General features: G+C 41.8%; 4 protein-coding genes and 1 long non-coding RNA gene across 7 annotated transcripts; 2 read left to right on the plus strand and 3 right to left on the minus strand.

The window, feature by feature from the left end:
• The first annotated feature begins 244 nt into the window (after positions 1 to 244).
• wbl (windbeutel) lies at positions 245 to 1,767 on the plus strand. Of its 2 annotated transcripts, none has more exons than NM_001299680.1 (2): positions 245 to 950; positions 1,155 to 1,767. In NM_001299680.1, the coding sequence occupies exons 1-2, from the start codon at positions 675 to 677 to the stop codon at positions 1,650 to 1,652; spliced, it is 774 nt and encodes a 257-aa protein (NP_001286609.1). In that variant the 5' UTR covers positions 245 to 674; the 3' UTR covers positions 1,653 to 1,767. The 2 variants fall into 2 exon arrangements, with proteins under 2 accessions (NP_001286609.1, NP_725867.1); NM_166339.2 differs by having other exon boundaries at positions 611 to 950.
• A 109-nt stretch (positions 1,768 to 1,876) lies between these two features.
• CG33454 (uncharacterized protein) lies at positions 1,877 to 2,516 on the minus strand (the record flags this gene model as incomplete). Its single annotated transcript, NM_206165.1, has 3 exons — positions 1,877 to 2,023; positions 2,085 to 2,399; positions 2,457 to 2,516. 3 exons carry the CDS (start codon positions 2,514 to 2,516, stop codon positions 1,877 to 1,879), a joined length of 522 nt encoding a protein of 173 aa, NP_995887.1.
• Positions 2,517 to 3,350: 834 nt separating this feature from the next.
• On the minus strand, positions 3,351 to 4,078 carry CG33453 (uncharacterized protein). 2 transcript variants are annotated; one of them, NM_001299681.1, is made up of 3 exons: positions 3,976 to 4,078; positions 3,603 to 3,920; positions 3,351 to 3,541 (listed from the first exon to the last, which is right to left on the minus strand). In NM_001299681.1, exons 1-3 carry the CDS (start codon positions 4,033 to 4,035, stop codon positions 3,395 to 3,397), a joined length of 525 nt encoding a protein of 174 aa, NP_001286610.1. In that variant the 5' UTR covers positions 4,036 to 4,078; the 3' UTR covers positions 3,351 to 3,394. The 2 variants fall into 2 exon arrangements, with proteins under 2 accessions (NP_001286610.1, NP_995888.1); NM_206166.2 differs by having other exon boundaries at positions 3,606 to 3,920; positions 3,970 to 4,078.
• Positions 4,079 to 9,744: 5,666 nt separating this feature from the next.
• On the minus strand, positions 9,745 to 10,595 carry lncRNA:CR44432 (long non-coding RNA:CR44432). The gene is made up of 2 exons (NR_124620.1): positions 10,163 to 10,595; positions 9,745 to 10,100 (listed from the first exon to the last, which is right to left on the minus strand). It is a non-coding gene; the product is annotated as a long non-coding RNA:CR44432 (long non-coding RNA).
• A 163-nt stretch (positions 10,596 to 10,758) lies between these two features.
• Positions 10,759 to 13,144, plus strand: tbrd-2 (testis-specifically expressed bromodomain containing protein-2). Its single transcript, NM_137557.3, has 2 exons — positions 10,759 to 10,917; positions 10,972 to 13,144. The coding sequence occupies exons 1-2, from the start codon at positions 10,915 to 10,917 to the stop codon at positions 12,991 to 12,993; spliced, it is 2,025 nt and encodes a 674-aa protein (NP_611401.2). The 5' UTR covers positions 10,759 to 10,914; the 3' UTR covers positions 12,994 to 13,144.
• Positions 13,145 to 19,195: the final 6,051 nt, after the last annotated feature.

Below are 19,195 nucleotides of genomic sequence, written 5' to 3' on the forward strand. Positions count from 1 at the left end.
GAGTTGAATTTCATATATATACCTTTAAAGGGTATCCACAATTCGAAAGACCCGAAAACACTCATGTACAGTTGCAAATTACCACTTCCTGTGGACTTCGCTTGCACTGTCAGTTTTGTGAACATGGCTAATTGCTCTGGTTTAATGTGGCACGCTCTATTGGCCAACTGATCGTTTTTGGCCGAAATATATTTTCTATCAGCTTGGCATCAATGTTCATTCCCCAGCTATTGGGATGACAATTATTTCTACGTTTAAAAGCGACAGTCAAAAACGAGGCACACGCATTAAGTACCAGGCATTATATAATAAATCTCCCTACAAGTGTTACAATAGACCCACAGCCAAAACAGCTGAACTAACAACAAGAGTTGGTCAACGAAATAGCCGGTTTTGAGTGAGAGAGCCGCTTCTATTCACTGACGTGTCATTCAACTCGATCGAGAAATTGTGGAGACGAGAACTTCAGAGCATTTCAGACTACCAGAGAGTCCAGAACTGAGTGAGTTGGCCAAAGCAGCCAAACAATTTCAGCTGAGCGAAGCGTAAACTGGCCCAAAACTCGAACTCGAATACAACTTTACCGCTCTTCTCGCGCTCGTTTTTAGCCAGTTTGCGCTGACAAACGGCAAGAGTAGGGTCAAGTTCAGAAGTCTCTGGTTTTTGCCACGAAGATGATGCATATTTTGGTGACTCTGCTCCTGGTCGCTATCCACTCGATACCCACCACCTGGGCCGTCACCTGCACGGGCTGCGTGGATCTGGATGAGCTGAGTTTCGAGAAGACGGTGGAACGATTTCCCTACTCCGTAGTGAAATTTGATATCGCATATCCGTATGGGGAAAAGCATGAGGCCTTTACCGCCTTCTCCAAATCTGCCCACAAGGCAACTAAAGATCTGCTAATAGCCACCGTGGGTGTCAAGGACTATGGAGAACTGGAGAACAAGGTGAGTTTTATTTTATGGATTACCTAGGATTTAGATATGTGGTAATGATTGGAAAAAATGTGGTTTCTGCTCTGTTCATTTGGAATCCTGGATTGCAGCCTAAAGCTTGGATGCCCTTCTAAAGACTCTGTGCTATTTAAATTATTTAAAAGCACTTTAAATTTGATTTATTTATTATTTCAACTTTTTAATCCCAATTTGCAGGCCCTGGGCGACCGTTACAAAGTCGACGACAAGAACTTCCCGAGTATCTTCCTGTTCAAGGGCAACGCTGATGAGTACGTCCAGCTTCCTAGCCACGTCGACGTAACGCTGGACAATCTGAAGGCTTTTGTCAGTGCCAACACACCTCTGTACATCGGTCGTGATGGCTGCATCAAAGAGTTCAACGAAGTGCTCAAGAACTATGCCAATATCCCCGATGCAGAGCAACTGAAGCTTATCGAAAAGCTGCAGGCCAAGCAGGAGCAGCTGACCGATCCCGAGCAGCAGCAGAACGCCAGGGCCTATCTGATCTACATGCGGAAGATCCACGAGGTGGGCTACGATTTCCTGGAGGAGGAGACCAAGCGACTCCTGCGCCTCAAGGCCGGCAAGGTCACCGAGGCCAAGAAGGAGGAGCTGCTGAGGAAACTGAACATCCTGGAAGTCTTCAGGGTTCACAAGGTCACCAAGACAGCGCCGGAAAAGGAGGAACTGTGAACTTGTTAGATCTTTAAACAAAATTATGAATACTTTATGATATTTATAAATGTCGGATCTCGACAGAAACATGTGAATGTACAATTTATACGAATTATAAGTCTATCATCCAAATAAAGACAGTTTTTTATGTTGAAATGCCTTGTAGTAATTAAATCAAACTATTTTATTTCCACTCCTCATTGCCAGTTAACAAGTCAGTTAAACACAAATAAGCCTTCAATTTATAAGTCCTCTGGTACATGCATATTTACATTTACATAGAACTTCGTTTTACCATTAATTAGAAAGTCTAGGCGTGATAAATAATCTCCAGAGGGAAATGGAAGGGGTAGTGAAATGCGATGAAAATCGTTAAGTACCACCGTACCCTGCAAATCGACCAAAAAAGGATATATAATTGTATATTATTTTGATTAAAAACCTTACCACATACGGGCAAGAATGGTTGATGTTGGATGCATCCTTTATCATATTATAAACTATTTTAATGACGGGATTATTTGGTTTTCGCAAAAATTGGCAGGCATCGACGGTGATATCGAAAAGAAAAGGCTTGTAACCATTGGCCCTCTTCAGCATCTGAAATCTGACAGATATGCTATTGATTGGATGCAAAAAGGTTGCATTTATGTGCAAACTAGTCTTGGTCCTGGAATAGGCCTTCAATCGACAGTAATGAAAAACGGTCAACGATTTATCATATGATTCACAAACAACATTTGTCATTTTAACCATAGCCGAATCCTAAAGAAGTAAATATACTTTCTACATTTTATTAAAAACAATATCGGGCAATCTTACGCTGTAAACCAAAAAAACGACAGCCACAAAAACTCCCAGAATTATCACATTGGCCAGCATGTCCGACAAACACAAAAATCAATTTAAGACTGTAATATAAACTATGAACTAGGTGATGGTAGTTCAACACATAATTAAGATATACTTTTCATAAATATGTTTACCTCTTTAATTACACAAAATTGATATATTAGTCAGCACAAAACGATTCAGCGTGTTTAGGTATACCATTTAAAATAGAAACTTAATATAGTAATGCTTAAAAAACATTGAAATCAGATACAAAAAGTTACCTATTGCAAACTTTATGTTTTAACCCAGAAATGGCTGTCTTTGAAATAATCGATTTGTTTCATTGATTAATTTTGCTGTCTTCTGATTTGATCTGAGTGATATATTGTGGGTTGTCTTGTACTGAAGAGGTTATTAAAATTCAATTTCAGTGATGGTAGCACGATATCTGATGTATTTTTTAATTATACAAAATTGATTTGATATGCAACAATCATTACGGTGCTAGTTTTGCGTTCATTCGAATATATCTGCTACATATCTGCTCTGTTTTAGAATACCCTTAAATGATAAATAAACTGTCTAAAACCGAAGGTATATATTAGTGTTGAAGCACAAAAAATAGCTTCAAATGTAAGCAGATACTAATGAAGTTGTATATTAAGAAAAACGTTTCCAAAAGCTTGGGCAAATATGACTTAATGATGCAAGTGCGGTTAACTAATAATATAGGTAATAAATTGAAATTGTGTTTTCGTTGAGGGTCATATTTGCAAAAGCTGGTAGCTATGTATGAGCGAACTAGCGAAATCTATTAAATAATTATATTTTCAAGATATCTTAATCAAATAATTATGTTTTTCTTAAACTGTTTATTAGCTTCAATAAGTTCAATTAAGAACTATAATGTTCATAGAAACGGGTGGTCAAAAATCCTCCACAAAGTTAAAATAAATATTCACGTGAAACTGCTTCTTAGCATAGAAGATGAAATCTAGTAACACTCCATAGTCTCCTGAAGGTAATGGTACTGGAAATACAGCGGTGTGATAATCGCTAACCACTTGCAAGCCCTAAAAAAATGATTAAAGTTATTAAATTTGCTGATGGCCAATATGGCGTAACCTAACTTACCACATAAGGACATGTATGATTTAGTGTAGAATAATCCTTTATAAAGCTATAAAACATTTTTATGACGGGATTATGTCGTTTTCGCAGAAATTGGCAGGCGTCGATTGTGACATCGAAGAGAAATGGCTTATAGCCACTTAATCTTTTCACCATCTTTAATCTGAGGGATACATTATTCGTTGGATGCAGAAATGTTGCATTTATGTTCAAGCTGGTCTTGTTACGCGAGTAAGCCTTTAGCCGGCAATAATGAAAAACAGCCCAGGATTTGTTTATTGATTCACAAACTACATTTGTCAGCTTAATATTGGGTGCTTCCTGAAAATATATTATTTAGTTTCACTTTCAAAATTTAAATTTTTCTCACACTTACACTGCTGATGAGGAACAAAGCTGCTAAAAAAACTCCAGGAAGGATAACGTTAGAATTCATTGATGATATATGTATGTATGCATTTGAGCAACACTATAAGACTGGGAAAACATAATACCTGTTCTTCGCTTTTGTGATATAACAGGTATTGAAAATTTCACTTTCGATGGAATCGCTACAAATAAATATTATAGTCTCTTTCACTGTTTTGTGTATAGCAAAATTGTTTTTTATTATAAATCGATTTATGCATATGTTTTTTTTTTTTCAGTTCTCTCTACACGTAATTGCATTTTTTGATCATTAAAATTAGAGAGTCATTAGCTTACATATATACAAATCCCATTTGCGAACTGTGACATTGTTCACATAAATATTCTTCTTTGGCAGTCGCTTTTCGATTTACTGTTTGAGCATGAACTTGGTTCATTCCCCATTTGCAAAAATAAAAAGTTACAAAACATGTCATTTATCATGCTAACAAAGTGTGTCTACTCAGAATACGCTATTGTTTTGCATTGACTTTGTAACAGGCATAAAATTAGAAAAACCACTTACGGTCATATTCGAAAAACGTGGCACACACACATGACAATCAAAGGAATGCGAAAATTATTTTTAGGCATACTATAAAGTAAGTCATTATTGCACAAAAAACTATTATAACTATATTTTAATATTTTCTGTGGAGTCTATCAACAAGAACATGTTTTTAAAACAAGTGCTTAAAAATAAGCATGTTGAGAAAACATAAAATAGCTATAAAATCGCTAGAATTTTTATTTGACAGTTTCTAGAAGTAAGCTAAAAAGTATGCAACACAATTGGTCAGCCGAAGATATAAGCGAGAGCAGTGCCAAAAAAGTGTAGCATACTTATGAGACCAACTGCAGTTTAGCGATCTTTTCAGTCTATCCCCACAAAGCTTTGAAGAAGGGGAAATGCCCCAACCCCCAGAAAACCGGTCGAGTGTTATACACTTAATGCACTGCGTTGAGATGGGTAGTGCAGGCTGTCTCACTCACACACGATCGTGTCAAGGCGAATACGAATATTTATGGCATGCTGGCTTTTCTTCTTCTTCTTTATAAATATGGCTGCGTTGGCCGTGCAGTTTTCTCGAATGCTCGATGGTTTTGGGGCCTGGGGAGAAGGTAGCGGGTGAATCAGGGGGTGGGGAGTTGCTGTTCTGATGGCGCTCTGCTGCCCATGTGTTGGTGCGTATATTCGTATGTGTGCTTGTATCTGTAGCCGTGGCTGCGTTTGTGTTGGCGTTGTTATCGCTCATTTTCACTTTAATGTAATTTTTTGTGTGTGCACTCTTTGGAGTTTGCTCTTTTGTGCACACGCTGAGTTGGGGCAGCCATATTTATTTCTGTTCGGAATCAAAACACTTAAAAAAATATAAAGGTGCTAAATAATAATTTAGTATATGGTGCAGAGAAAATATATCTACAAATTAGAAATATATTTTATATACTTTGTTTATATTATTAACGTTATATATACCATTTTCTTTTAGTTTTTGTATAGTCCTAAAAATGCAAATACTTTTCAATTTAAAATACGTTTTAAATAATTACTAACAAATAGTTAATTATTGTGAAAGAATTGTTACTTTGTTGAGGAATCATAAGACCCCCGTGCAGATACTGCTATGGAATACATGCAAGTCACTGATTTTTTTCTCCCAGTGCAGCAATAAACGCACTAAAAAGATGCGTGCTGTTGTTGTTTTCTGTACGCGAAAGTCAATGAACTTTTTCGGTGCTGTCTACGCATTTTTCCGGGCTCCGCTTGTTTGCGATAACTATTTGGGTGCACTTTGTTGTGTATTTTGTACTTTTTGTACGGATACAGATACACATGCGCCCAGGGGGAGCCAAACTAAAATGTATTTACTTGGGAGGGGATGTGATTTTCTTATCGCTGGCACTGCACAAAAAAATCACAATGAGCACCCGCTTTTGGCAATTGTCTGGCCTTTCGTCGATCGGCAAGCAACCTTTGACCCGCAGCTCTGCCAATTGGCAAGTAAAAAGCGGAAAACTCAATTGGAAAATCAGCATTCTGCTGGTGCTGGCGAAAAACTCAAAAAGAAAAAAACTATTTTCACACACTCGCAACCGCAGATTAAACTCGGATTTATATGTGAGCAGGGAAAAGTGATGCAAATATTTGGTTTTCCACGCAAGTGCATACATCTCAGGAGATCAATCAATCGGCAAACCCTTTCTCTGGCCTGGGAAATCAAGAAAATCACCCACGCAGAAATCGAAACCCATACCTTAAACCCCATCCCCTTTGATATACCCCTAAACCCACACCTGATTATCCATTCACCCCATATTATGCACCTGGCAAGTGCGCAGTTGTTCTGCTCAAGGAGTGCGTAAAATGTGCAGACAGGACAATCAGGAGCAGCAATCTGGAGCATTGGAAAATTGAGAAATTTATTGTCGCCGGCTAGACCGAAAAGTCATCATCAAGCGCAATGTTACAGGTTTCGGGTCCAGTCAAATGATCACCATCCCATCCCATTCCATGGCATATCATCTCCAACTCCATCTTGGCCATCCGGCGACTACCTGCTGGGAGATTTACGTTTATGCATTTCATTTTGTCGTTTTGTTCAGTCGTTTTTCGATCGTATTTTTTTGGCCATAAAACAGGTTCGGGCCAGACTCTTACTTTATCAGCCGCTGCAGATCGCTGCACATTTTAAATGTGCATCCCAATCCCGACTTTTATTCCCTTCTTTCCCGATTCCAATCCAATCCCAGTTCCATTTCCATTTTCAATCGCTGTCTTCTTACGTCCGCGATTCAACACGCCTACAAGTTGTCAACCCATAAAGAATCAAGAATGCACTGAAAATAGTTTTCGCATGGATAGAAAACATAATGGTGTTAAATATTGAATATTTAATAGTTAAGCTATATAAACAGTATCCTTGAAGAACTTGTGCTTGAAACCCTTTCAATGTCGGTTTATTTAAGTTTGGTTCGATTTTTTAGGCTTTTTTGCAAAGAATGCAAAGCATACAATGTTCTTCGCAGTGTATGAAATCAATCGAAGGAGCTGGGGGGCTTGGGATCGCGGCGAGGTCATGCCTGAAACTTATAGTTATACTCGCACTCGGCAAATGCACAAAGTGTGTAATCCCCGACCCCAGCGATATGAAATCTGGTCGGTCGGGAGTGACTTTTGGCCGATGTGATATGTGATGCTGGGCCAAGAAACCCATTTTCACGACTCTCGACCGACTGCGATGATCGTTTTTTGTTGTTCGCTGTTGGTTTTTTGCGGCCAGTTCCCTTGGTGGTGTTGGTCGTAGTGGGGCCAAAAACCTGCACAGGTAGTCTGGCTAACAGCTCTAAACCCGATTTTCCTCATCGCGTAATGCGTTTTTCGGACTCGGACACGGGCTTTGAGAAAAATGTTTCATTTTTAGGGTTTTTGCTTTCCTCCAGCCTTCTTTGATTGCAGTTTGGGGCAGCTTCTCATGGCTTAATTGGTTGAAAAGAAGGGGGCGGGGCAGCGTCTTGGTCGATTGGCGTTTTGGGCCGTCAGCGTCATCGGCCATTGCACCGAATGCAGATGCGTTTTCTGGTGCCTCAAAGTCAATGACTCTTTAGGCATTTTCCGTAGGCTACCAAAAGAAACGCTTGACAGATTTACACACCAATGCATATTGCGCACAGATACAAATTTGTACACCCAATTATTTAAATTTTATTAAATGGGTTTCAAAAGGATTTGAAACAATTTCCCATAACATTTAATGAAACAAATATGTAAAACATAATGTGTGTGTCTGTTTAAAGAGCTTAAATTATATATTATTAAATACCTATTATATATCCAAGTTAGAATTCTATAAGATTAAAAAATAATGATTTAAATGTTGTTATGCTACACTAAACATGATGCTGATTTGAAACTTGTGTTACTTTTTCTCGCAATGCCTGGGAAAACGGCTAAATGCAAACCGCCATAACCGAAAATCTCGCTGATTAAGATTCATGGGTGATCTGATAGGACCAGCATGGTCATTCGAAAAGGTAAACAACCCTTTTCCCGGCAAGGAGTCGCAAGGAGTTGTCCACCGCTGACCCTCATACGCCACTGGATAATAATTAATGTCGAATAATTGGCGGAAATTTGTTTGCCATTTAATTGTTGGACTTTCAGATACGCGGCACACTTTCCCCCAACCCCTTTGCATTTCCAATTTATTTTCACAATTTCTCAATCAATTCCCTTTTATTGACCAAGATGCGGGCGCAGCCAGTTAAATTGGTGAATTGCAATTGCAACATTTCGTCGTCTTCTGGTTGTTCGACTTTCCCACTTTTCCGGCGGGTCATTGACTCCCCCCATTCATTTGCTTCCCTGTTTTTCGGGAGCGGCGCGAATAAAATAAGCGAGGGCATAGCTTTTCCGCCATTCCCGTTCCCATTCCCATTCCCAACGGAAATCCATAAATAGTGCGTGTGTGGGTGCGCCCTTTTTTCACCCAAACACCCAGACGTAAAAGAAAGCAGGGGAAAACCAAAGGAATCCCAAAAAAAACCTGCATCTTTTGCGCCGCGATTACCATCGCCGATCGCCATTGTCCTTTGGTCAGGATTCGCGGCGTTCCCACCGAAATGTATTTTCATTGTCTTTTTTTTATATCAAAATCGAAATCAAGAGAAAAAAGTCAGGGTCGCAACAATAGGGTCCACAAAAGTCAGAAATCGCTTAAGGTTAACACATCGCAAACAATGCCGAATGAAATCGGGGAGCGGGACAAGTGTCGCGACCACGACGAGGGTTAAGAAAATGGGAAACCTGTTTGTATCATCTTGTAACTTGTATCTCCGCTCTGGACAGCCTGTACCTGGACCTGGACCTGCTGTTTCCATACCGAGCCCTATCCTAATTGAGGGTTGGTTGGGGGCATTGAGACTACGAGTTTCCACGCTCTCCACGGATGCTGAGTCAGCGGCAATTGCTAAAAAAATAAATATAAAATCGGACGGAAAGGGAAGGGAAGGGAGAAGGGAGAATGGTGAATCGCCGAGGGATCGGAATCGGATTCGTCGGGATCCTGAGAGCTGCAAGATCGCGTAAGCACCGGGCATCGAACAATTAACAACTGCAGGTCTGCAGGTGCCGAAGACAAACAGCAAAAGTCACATACTCCAAAACACAGGCGGTGCACAATGGCCACAGAAAGTCAGTAAAAAAACATTAGCCAAAGGCAGGGGGCGAAGAGGAAAACGTAGGAAAACCAAGGAAAATGCTAGCCGAGCGGTGGCGGGGGAAAAGGTCCCAGGGAAAACACGCACACACAAAAGAGGATAACTCGGCGACGGGACATGCGAGTGCACATTTTCGTCTATAAAATTTATTCGCATTAATCGCCGTCAGAGATAAAATTAACGAAAGAATGGCCAAGGACGTGGACGTTTGCCGGGGTGAGAGGGCTAAGGGCTCAGTGGTCAGGGGTCGGGGATCTGGGATCGGAGCTGGGACTCAAAGTCCCGGGATGATAACGCAATATTGACACCTTGGCCCAGGCAGGTAGAACCTGCGATAGCCGGGCATTCTGCGTCTCCAGCGATTCCGTGAGTGGTCCTTTCTGTGAGTGCCATTGCCTAAAGAGCAACAAATTTGCAGCACGAAAAGTCCTTAGTCAAGGATATAGGACGACAATCGCAGGACTGTACTGCGAACACTGTGAAACATAGAAGCATATGATATTTAGGAATATTATATAATAATATCGTAATATCTACGATGGGAATTAGTTTGTATAATTTTGCAATTAATTTTGCCCATATTCAAGTTCATAATTTTTACGACTCCTTGTTAATTTGCATTATCGATTGGGATTACAGTGATGACCTCCATTTTGTACGATTTTTCCGGAGTGTGCCCCGTGTCTATTTCCGTAGTGGGCCTGTCCCACCGCGGTGGTTCGCAAATGGTTGCGGAGTCCTTCCTGTCCTCCAGTGGGTGCCTGGTTGGGTGGGTGGTTTGGCTGGTTGGGTGGCTCGTATGCCTAGACAAGCAGCACCGCAAAGTGGAATGAAGCGTATGCGTGTGTAATTAAGTGCGCAAAAAGACGCAGGAGGCTGTCGTGGTGGGCGGCGGTGAGGGGCGTGGCCGTATATCTGTATTTATGGGACACACTTACATATGTATGCAAATAGGAAAAGCGTGTTGTTGTTGCTGTACTCCTTGAAGGTTGTCGGTGGTGGGATGTGCCGATGGGTGGTGGGGTGATAAAAATGTTGATGTAAATTGCAAAAAGCAGTTTTTATGTCCCATTGCCACATTTTCCAACCGGGAGGTGGGGTACAAAACGCTGAAAGCCTCTGAAGTGGTGCAAATTATTATAAATATTCAGTGGATGGGGCCGGTCGGGTGTGGTGGTGGGTGGTATGGGTGGTTGGATGTTTGCCTCCATTCCCTTTGATGTGCCATTGTTTGCTTTAGTTTCGGTGTCTTTCTGATCAACCAGCCTATAATTGGTGCACTGCTGCTTATCGAGGGCTTAAGAATAGGCAGGATTTTAAAATAAACGAATGTTCTAATAGTGACTTTCACTTTTGCAAAATCCTAGGGGTTGCCGCATATTTAAATGCAATGTCTTGGCATCCCTGACTAGAACTTTCGAAACTTTCATGCTAGTGATTTCTAAATGGCAGTAGGCTGTGCAATTACTTCACTTGTCAAAATAGGACAGCTGAGCGGTGATATGTGTTTTTCCATCACAAAAATTTGTTCCTGAAAGCGGACGGTCGAACGGCAAAAGTGTTCCCAAAACTCAATCGTAATCGTAGTCAAATTCGAGTTTATATTTGTGTAAAATTGAAAGAGACACGTTTTCAAAAATCGAAACAAACGAACAACCAGTAACCAGTAACTGAAAAATATATCTCTAGCATGGTGAGTTCGTAAGCTATTCACTGCGCGAATTTCTACAAATCATTCTATTGGCAGGCATCTTGCAAGCCGCTTTCCGTAAAACTAAAACTCCCAAATCGTGTCCAACCCGAGTTTATACCGCATCCCGGAATGGCGGGTCGTTATACCAATAAGTTGCATTACTTCAAGAAGCATTTGCTCGACGAGGCTCGCAAGAAGAAGTATGCCTTGGACTTCTTGGAGCCCGTGGACACGGAGGCTCTGATGGTGCCCACATACTACACGGTTATCCATCGTCCCATGGATATCGGTACCATTGTGAAAAGAGTTCAGAACAACTACTATAAATCTGTCAATGAAGCGATTGCCGATTTCAAGCAAATTATTAGCAATTGCTTCCTATTCAATCGATCCGGCGATGTCGTTTACCGCAAGGGCCAGATGCTGGAGAAGTTCTTTCACAAGAAACTCCGAGGCATGCCGTCTGGTCCAGAGGTGCCCTGCAATAGGGATCCCAAGGCGGTGGGCAGGCCTAGGACCAATGCTCCTAGTTCCGCGCAGACGGAACGCAAGTGCCGGGAATTATTGAAGAAGTTGCAGAGCATCACCAATCAGACAGATGCCATGACGCGCAATTTCTTCAGTAACAAGTGGGATTCGTTGCAAAAGAAAGTTGATCGCCAGTACTTCAAGTCTGTCAATGAATTTTGCTTGCATGTGGATGGCTGCTTTAGAAAGTACCACGAACCGGCTAAAATCCTCTACGAAAGAGTCTTTAATCAGCCGGCGGCTTGGTGTACTTCCATGAATGGAAACTCATCGCTGGAATCTGCTTTGAATGCCGCAGATCTAAATGAACTACTGGCTGCCGCCAAGTTAACGGTAAATAGCTTGATGCAGTGCGTCCAAATGCCCGGTTCCGGGGAACCTCTGACAGCCAAGAGTTTGGTGGAGACTTTCTGTGACACCTTAAACAAGATGATAAACAAAATGGAGGCAGGTCAACGAAATTCTCCAAACCCATCATCTAGCAAACGACAGAAGATGAGCCCCGAGCAGGAAACGGATTTGGTCCAAGGCGAATTTAAGCCAGCTATGGAGTTGTTAAGTGGAAATGAAATAGATAACCTCATGGCAGTTAGCATTGAATCCTCAGATGATGAAGCTATCGATGCCTCAATGCGTATCACTGACGCGGATCGATGTGCCACACAGAAATTATTTGCCAAGCTTCCGACAAACGCCATGAAGGAGATAATTCACATGGTCCAGCAAATCGAAGGATTTTCCTCAGAGAACTGTGGAGATCTGAGCTTCGATGTCAAAGGTCTCGCCACGGATACTATGATCATGATGAAAAGTGCCGTCACCAAGGCAACTAGGGCCCATAGCAAGCTGAAGCTCAAGGACATGCAGCCTTCGGAAAAGGAAGGACTTCAGCGGGCACTGCAGTCGCAGCTGGTGAACATTACACGGATGCTCAACAAAAATCGTCGCCGATGTGGTCCCTTGATCAATTTCAGGAATAAAAACAACACTGCCAATAACGTGGTGCGTAAGAGAGCAACTGCTCCGCTAACCGCCAAATTGAAGCCGCTACAGGCTAATGTAATGGCTCCACAATTGGGAGCAGGTGTTGTTGAGACTCACAATCTGAGCGATACCAGCGACGATGACGTCTCCGCTCCGGTAAAACTGTCGGCTATTGGTGGCACTCCAATGAGGAATCTCCCAATAAATAGTAATCCTTTGCAAATGCAACCCATCAGATCCCCCCCCAAGTTGCCACACGTTGTCGAACTCCAGATGAGCAGCAGCAGCAGCAGCGAGTCGGAAATGAAATCCAAGTCCGGCAGACTTTCTAGGTCCAGGTCCAGGTCCATGTCCGACACCAAGTTGAGACCCAGGTCAAACTCCAGCGCCAGCTCTAGATCTAACTCTAGTTCTAGCTCTGGCTCCAACGCTGGCTCCAGCTCAGGGTCGCGCTCCAGATCAAGCTCCAGTTCCAGTTCATCTTCGAACAACAGCTCCGAGTCCAACGATTCCTCTGACGTTGAAGTGGTCCCCAATGTACCCGAAGGACAGCTGAGGGCCTAATCCTCATAAAGAAGTCTTATGAATTCTTGCATTTTATGTATATGTAAAAAAAAGGGGGGTTTCACTACAAATATCCCAAATATAAGAAAATAAAAACTGTAAACACCTATATTACACATTCATGTGTACATATATGGTTGGACAAGAAACTAAAAAAAATTAATATGTTTGTAATTCATTATTTCCTAAGAGCTTGGGAAATTGCGATCAGAGATTTAGCATCTCCAATCTCTACTGTCTTTGCAACGATCACGTAGACCAGCAAAATTTTCACGAAAAATTATGCAAATTTCCGAACTTTCTCACGATCGCAGCCAAAAAAGGATAACGATGCTCGCAGTACCTGACACCCAGCAGTCAAATTAGAGCGGAGATCACGCAGATCCTGTATCTCGCGGCGGAAGGAGTTTTTCACAGCCAAGGAAATTTGCATAAGATTTTCACTTGGCGAATATAAAGGGAAGGGCGAGGATGCACTCTCATTTGCATAAGGAAACTCGCATTGCGAAACTGCCAAAAGAACTCGGATGCAAACGAAAGTGAAAATGGGATGGAAAAAGGGAAATGCCACAGAGACAGGGGTTAATTACGGGCACAGTGGACGGCGCCTTGTTCACAGCATGCCGACACGCTCGCACACCTGAGTCCTGCGGCCCGGCCCGAGTCCTTCGTCCTGCGTCCTGCGTGCTGGCAGCAGGGGGTTGAAAAGGGACGGCACTATGGCAATAGCGTCGCAGCTCATTTGCATAAGGTCCACACACGAGATGTGCATGCAATTTACTTGCCCAAAAATTATGTAAATCACTCGTGCAAAAAGGAGACTTTCTCACGCTCCTCGCACAACTCCTTCGGCAATGTCCTGATCTTGGAGGCATCGCGGTCCTGGGTGATCTGGCATTTCGGGGTGCGGTGTTTGGGTTTCTGCACACCGGGCAACAAATCAATTTTGATCGATTTTAATTTGGTCCTCGATTGATTTGGTCATTTGCATATTCGGGCGATCCCTGTTTTCGTCCCGATTATTATGCAAATTCTACACCGAACTTCCTTGACTTAGGACAATAAGAAGTTGATGGACTTCCTTATGGAAGGGTTAGAAATACCCTTTTGCGAAAGGCTTGATTTATGCGAATTTTCTTTATTTGAAATATGGATGTATTAAATTTAATCCTACTTTAAGGTATTTAATTTTATTTGTCCTTTATTTTAGGGTAATTTTTAATGCCAGCTTTTTAGAAAGTTTTTTTATAGGATAAATACTTATTAAAGTCTTAAAGCTCTTTAAAAGTATATTGGAATATTTATATTGAAAGTTTATAATTCCATTTTTTCTCATTCCATAATTTGTATTGCAGAATTTTCGCACATGATTCGCTGGCCAAAAACCTCCTCCGTTGACTAAACCACCACCACCCCGCTCACAACCCCTAAAATGCAGGATAACTTGCAAAATCGCCACTGCGATTCGCCAAAAACCCAATCGAAGAGTCATTTTCATGTTTGCGAAAATTGCAGGGGCAGCCAATGCCAATGATTTCCACTCCCATTTGCCAGGAGCAACCACCGGAGGTGCAGGGAACATTTTCCGCTTTCCCCCCTCCGGAAGCAGGATATGAACTTTGATGTTGCCACTGGACTACCAAAGGCGGATCATAAAAAAATCCGCAAAACGAGGGTTGTCTCTCGTAAAGTACTTATCGAAAACACCCCAAAACACCCTCCCTCCGCGGCGCACCAACACAAGCGCACACACGCACTCACACACACGCACGCACACACACTTAGTGTGCATTATTAAAAGTGGATTGTGCGTGTGCGTGCGAGTGTCTTGTATCTGGCAATTTTGCAGCAACAACAAAACGCGACAAAGGGCCGCATGCAAATTTTTTGTAGCAATCACCCAGGGGTTGAAAATAAAATGAGCGTACACAAACGAACGAAGTTAGAAAAAAAATAACCGGAAAATAAAGCCAAAGCTGCAGGCAGACGTCGTCCAGACGGGAAAACCTTACTAGATTATATAAATATACATATACATATATAAGTTCATATCACCAACCACCCAGATGGCCCTTCTGCGATTCCGGCCCTATGTTGTTTATGCTAAAAAGCGTTAAAAATGCGACAGGAGCTTCCACATTTCCTGCAATATTTTCCTGCTCTACTTTGGCTTTTCGCATTGCGGTTTTCACGAGGGTGGCCATTTTCCACCCGAGATAAACTGCCTTGGCAATAGGCATTTCCCCCCACACGAATTGGAAATATTTTCTTTTTTTTCGAGAGCTTGTTGAGCAGGAAAATCCATTTAAGACGCAGACGACTTTGCATTTTAAGCAAATAATCCAAGGTTGGTTTTTATATATCGATTTTGTTGTTGTTCGGAAGATATGATTAAATGTAAACCAGATTAATTTAACTTACATTTTGAAATTTTCTTACTTATAAAAAATGTGTATTAATCAAAATAAACCACAGTCAAGGCAAATAACATTATATGAATATGATTTATTTCAGCAGATGTTTTTTTCATTTTATTAATATTAAGAATATACAATTATTACATACATAAGTCTGAGTATTTCTTCTGATCGAATAAGGACATAGAAACTACTATTTGCCTTTAGTAAAGAAGTTCATTTTCTTTTAGTGCACGATCTCCAGCCGGGAAATGTGAAAATTCCAGACATTGGGGACCATCCAGACTTTTCTTATCGCCCACGGATCTGCAACTGTCACTTTTCATGTGGAAACACGCGGAGAAACTGGAGATGAAGACAGGGAAAACGTGATGTCTGTAAACAACGAGGACAAACATTCGCTGCTATCATATTTGGCATAAATTACACGCCGTACGCCATTTCCAGCGACCCCTGGAAAGTGCGGGTGTTTTGGGGATGGGAAACGTATCCCTCGGATTCGTTTTCGGTTTTTTATGCGACATAAACAACGCTCAAGATACGAGAAAACAGGAAAATGCAGCGAAAATGAAAATAGATATACGCGCACTCGTCGCGCTTCACACGCGCAGGGATTGTTGTGCTCCTCGGGAAAGGATCCAATTACAAAGGATATCTGGGAACTTTGACTCGAACAAAGCAACATGCATTCGAAGGACCCAAAAACAAAAACGAAAAAAAAAACGTAAAACCAAACAAAAACTGTTTGAATTTGTCGCATTTCGAGGCCTTTGTTTTCTAAAAAGGACAGCGTGTGTCAGTCGCTCGAATCGCTCGAGGCTATCGATCCTGGTTTCACTTTCGTTTGCAGATCCTTTTGCATTGTATTTGGAATGCTGCTGCTCGATCCTGACAAGCGTGTGCCAGAGCGAGAGGGTGCATAGCTGACCATCGTCCTGACTTCTTGACCTCTGCGGGCAAATTAGCCACGCTCAGTAATGAGATACATACATTCCCCAGATGATCGAAACTGATGAAAAATTGATAGGGGTCGATGCCTTGCAAATTAATAGGAGCCCTTATATTTGTTATAGTGAAGGTCACAGAAAGTGATGTAGATCTTGTACTTTACTCTTGAAAACATATTTAAAATATATCTTGCTAAAGTGAAATTTAGAGTAATTTGTTACTATCTGCATTACTTTGGACGAATTTCATAGCATAACTACCCATAATAAAACCCTACACTCATATAACAACTGAAGCACTTTGAAGGTTCGATGATCGCCGTGCTGTCGTGGCAATTATGCAATCTGAGGCGGCGTGGATAGCATTTGAATTCCGAATGCCACGATCGTAGCCAAAATCGTGATGTGGCTTCAGTTTTGTTGGCGTAGGGCCGCCGATCCCAAAAATGAAAAACAAAAAGTCGAAAAGTAGAAGAAAAACCACGCGATGCATGCAACAAATGCGTGAGTGTGCGTGTATCTGTGTATCTCTGCATCCACAAGTTCGAGTATCTTGTGTTTTTACCAATTTCCCCTTCTTCTGGGAAAGCCAAGATGGCGACCTCGCTATCGTCCCCCCCCCCCTCTTCACCCTCCCCCACCAATTGCAGGTTTTTCTTATGCTTACTTTGTTGTCGTTCTTCTTTGGCGTTTTTGTTGACATTACCGAAAATGCTTTATCGCACTGTCGCTGCAGTTGTTGCCGTCTCTTTCTCTGCACCTACACGCCTCTCTTTCGCGCATGCACATGTGCAACGCATTTTCCCGAAAATTAAATGCAACATTGCGCCGCCGCGACTCAATTGCGTGGTTAATGCTAATTATTTGTTATTCCACAGGCGAGAAGCGACGGAAAATGCAGGAAAACGGGAAAAACAGAAGTGGAAAACACACACATATTTTTGGAAGACACGCACATGGGACGTGCAATTGCTGGCGATTTCCGGCCGCACAGCGCCGAAAAAATAATAAAAACCGAAAATAGATAGAGCGGCGACTGTACCAGCGAGCACAGTTTAAATTGGCTATAATGACCTTCGGTGGTTAAATAAGTTCGTGTTTTAGAAACGACGTTCAGTAGCAGCAATTAAAGTTAAGTTTTGGCCAATAAGAATGCTTGTGGTTTGGAAACCAACAATGATCATTATTATTTTTACTTTTAAATGAACCCAAACATGTAAAATCTTTATCTTTTTGAATACATTTAAATGGCAAAAGAATAATTTCTAAACCCAATTAATTAATGTTAAAGACTTAGGAACTCAAAAAAAACCAAATTGACATGTTTCACAGACTTCGTTATAAATGCAAATAAAGCCACAAAGGGGTTAAACAGTTTGGCAATTGATCGACTCACGTTGTCATTAGACATTGAGCGATAGTATTGCCCTCGAGTGTGCTTGTGGCACTTTGATTGTAATTAATGGGCTGCAATATTTATCCAATGCGAGCGATCAGGGAAGACACTTGGTCTGCAATCTCCATGATCCCAAGATAATAATAATAATGGCCTGTCACTCAGAAAGCAACTGCAGCAGCCGAGATGTTCGCCTCTTCATTTTCAGCCAGCAGCAGACCAACAATCGTCTTTGTTGGTGGCATTGGACAATGGAGGACAATTTCTCGGCCACTTGTCAAAATAATTTGCGCCTGTCTTTGGGCCTCAAGATGCGGATACCTGCCGTGCAATTGTTGACTTAGTTGCACTCCCGAGTACGTGAAATGTGTGAGAAATTCTTGGACAAACTCGAGGAAACCAGCATCTACGGATCCGGAAAATAGAAGCCCGAGAAGGGTTAGACTAATATTGGCCGAACATGCGATTAATGCGATTATATGGCTGTATACCCGTTTTCCATTTGCCCCAAAACTGCTGCGACAAGTGATGGCGCAGTAAATTCCCAAAAAATTATCACCTGTGCACCCAAAGGGAAGCAATAGTTCAATAACCCAACAAAGAGCCACCAGAAGAATGACGAGAAATTGTGGCAGCAGCAGCGCACAAAGAGCTGGGAATATCCCGATCCTATAGACGAAGGACTATGCACCATGGGCGAAGGACAAACCAAAACGAATGCCCAAATCGATTGCTGCTCCTGTTGCAAGAAGAGGCGGGGGCCACTGCCACAGCCGCATCCACATGCAACAGGATGCTCGCACACGCACAAATGCGGGATGAAATCCCCGAATGCCTGAAAATCCCTGGGAAAAGTTAACTTTTTGATTCGATCGAGAGAATAATAAGGGGCGCAGACGTAGAATCACACGATAAAGTCACACGGACGGAGTAAAAAGGAAAATCGGTGAAAAAGGGAACATGTTGCAAGTCAGGATCGCAGTTGCAATCGCAGCTGATCGTGTGTTCAGCAGGTTGCATCAATTGGGGGAAAGGACCTGAGGGCTAATGATAGTGTCGAACAAAGGACTAAATTGGCTCTGCAATTCCATGGGAATCCCTTTCTTTGCCATCTTATATACGTAATTCTTTATGCGCAGAGCTGGTTCATATCTTTACTAGATCGTTAGATCAGACAAGCCTCTATGAAGTGCTAACTTTTCAAAAAGCTTTGCTTCGCAAAATTCTAATGTCAGTAAAGCTGACTAGATACTTTGCATAGAAAAGCTTACATATATACATAAGAGAAGCAAATTCATCGGAATTTGTTTATTGCCAAAATTTTAGTAACAGAAAGAAATCTCTTCTGCTCTATTATTGTGCAAAGCTTAATGAATAAACAATTTATAAAAGCTTTCTCTTGCAGAATGTTATAATACTAATCGCACTAGACTTTCGTAAAC

The sequence above is a fragment of the Drosophila melanogaster genome, chromosome 2R (genome assembly GCF_000001215.4).
Source record: "Drosophila melanogaster chromosome 2R".
In the NCBI taxonomy this organism is placed as follows: Eukaryota; Metazoa; Arthropoda; class Insecta; order Diptera; family Drosophilidae; genus Drosophila; species Drosophila melanogaster.

Bases quoted from the DNA above. Each gene is read 5' to 3' on its own strand.
- wbl (NM_001299680.1), top strand. From the start codon at position 675: ATGATGCATATTTTGGTGACTCTGCTCCTGGTCGCTATCCACTCGATA. The intron at 951-1,154 runs GTGAGTTTTATT...CCCAATTTGCAG, and splicing joins ATGGAGAACTGGAGAACAAG to GCCCTGGGCGACCGTTACAA.
- CG33453 (NM_206166.2), bottom strand. From the start codon at position 4,035: ATGAATTCTAACGTTATCCTTCCTGGAGTTTTTTTAGCAGCTTTGTTC. The intron at 3,921-3,969 runs GTGAGAAAAATT...ATATATTTTCAG, and splicing joins TCCTCATCAGCAGTGTAAGT to GAAGCACCCAATATTAAGCT. The intron at 3,542-3,605 runs GTGGTAAGTTAG...TCATTTTTTTAG, and splicing joins TAAATCATACATGTCCTTAT to GGCTTGCAAGTGGTTAGCGA.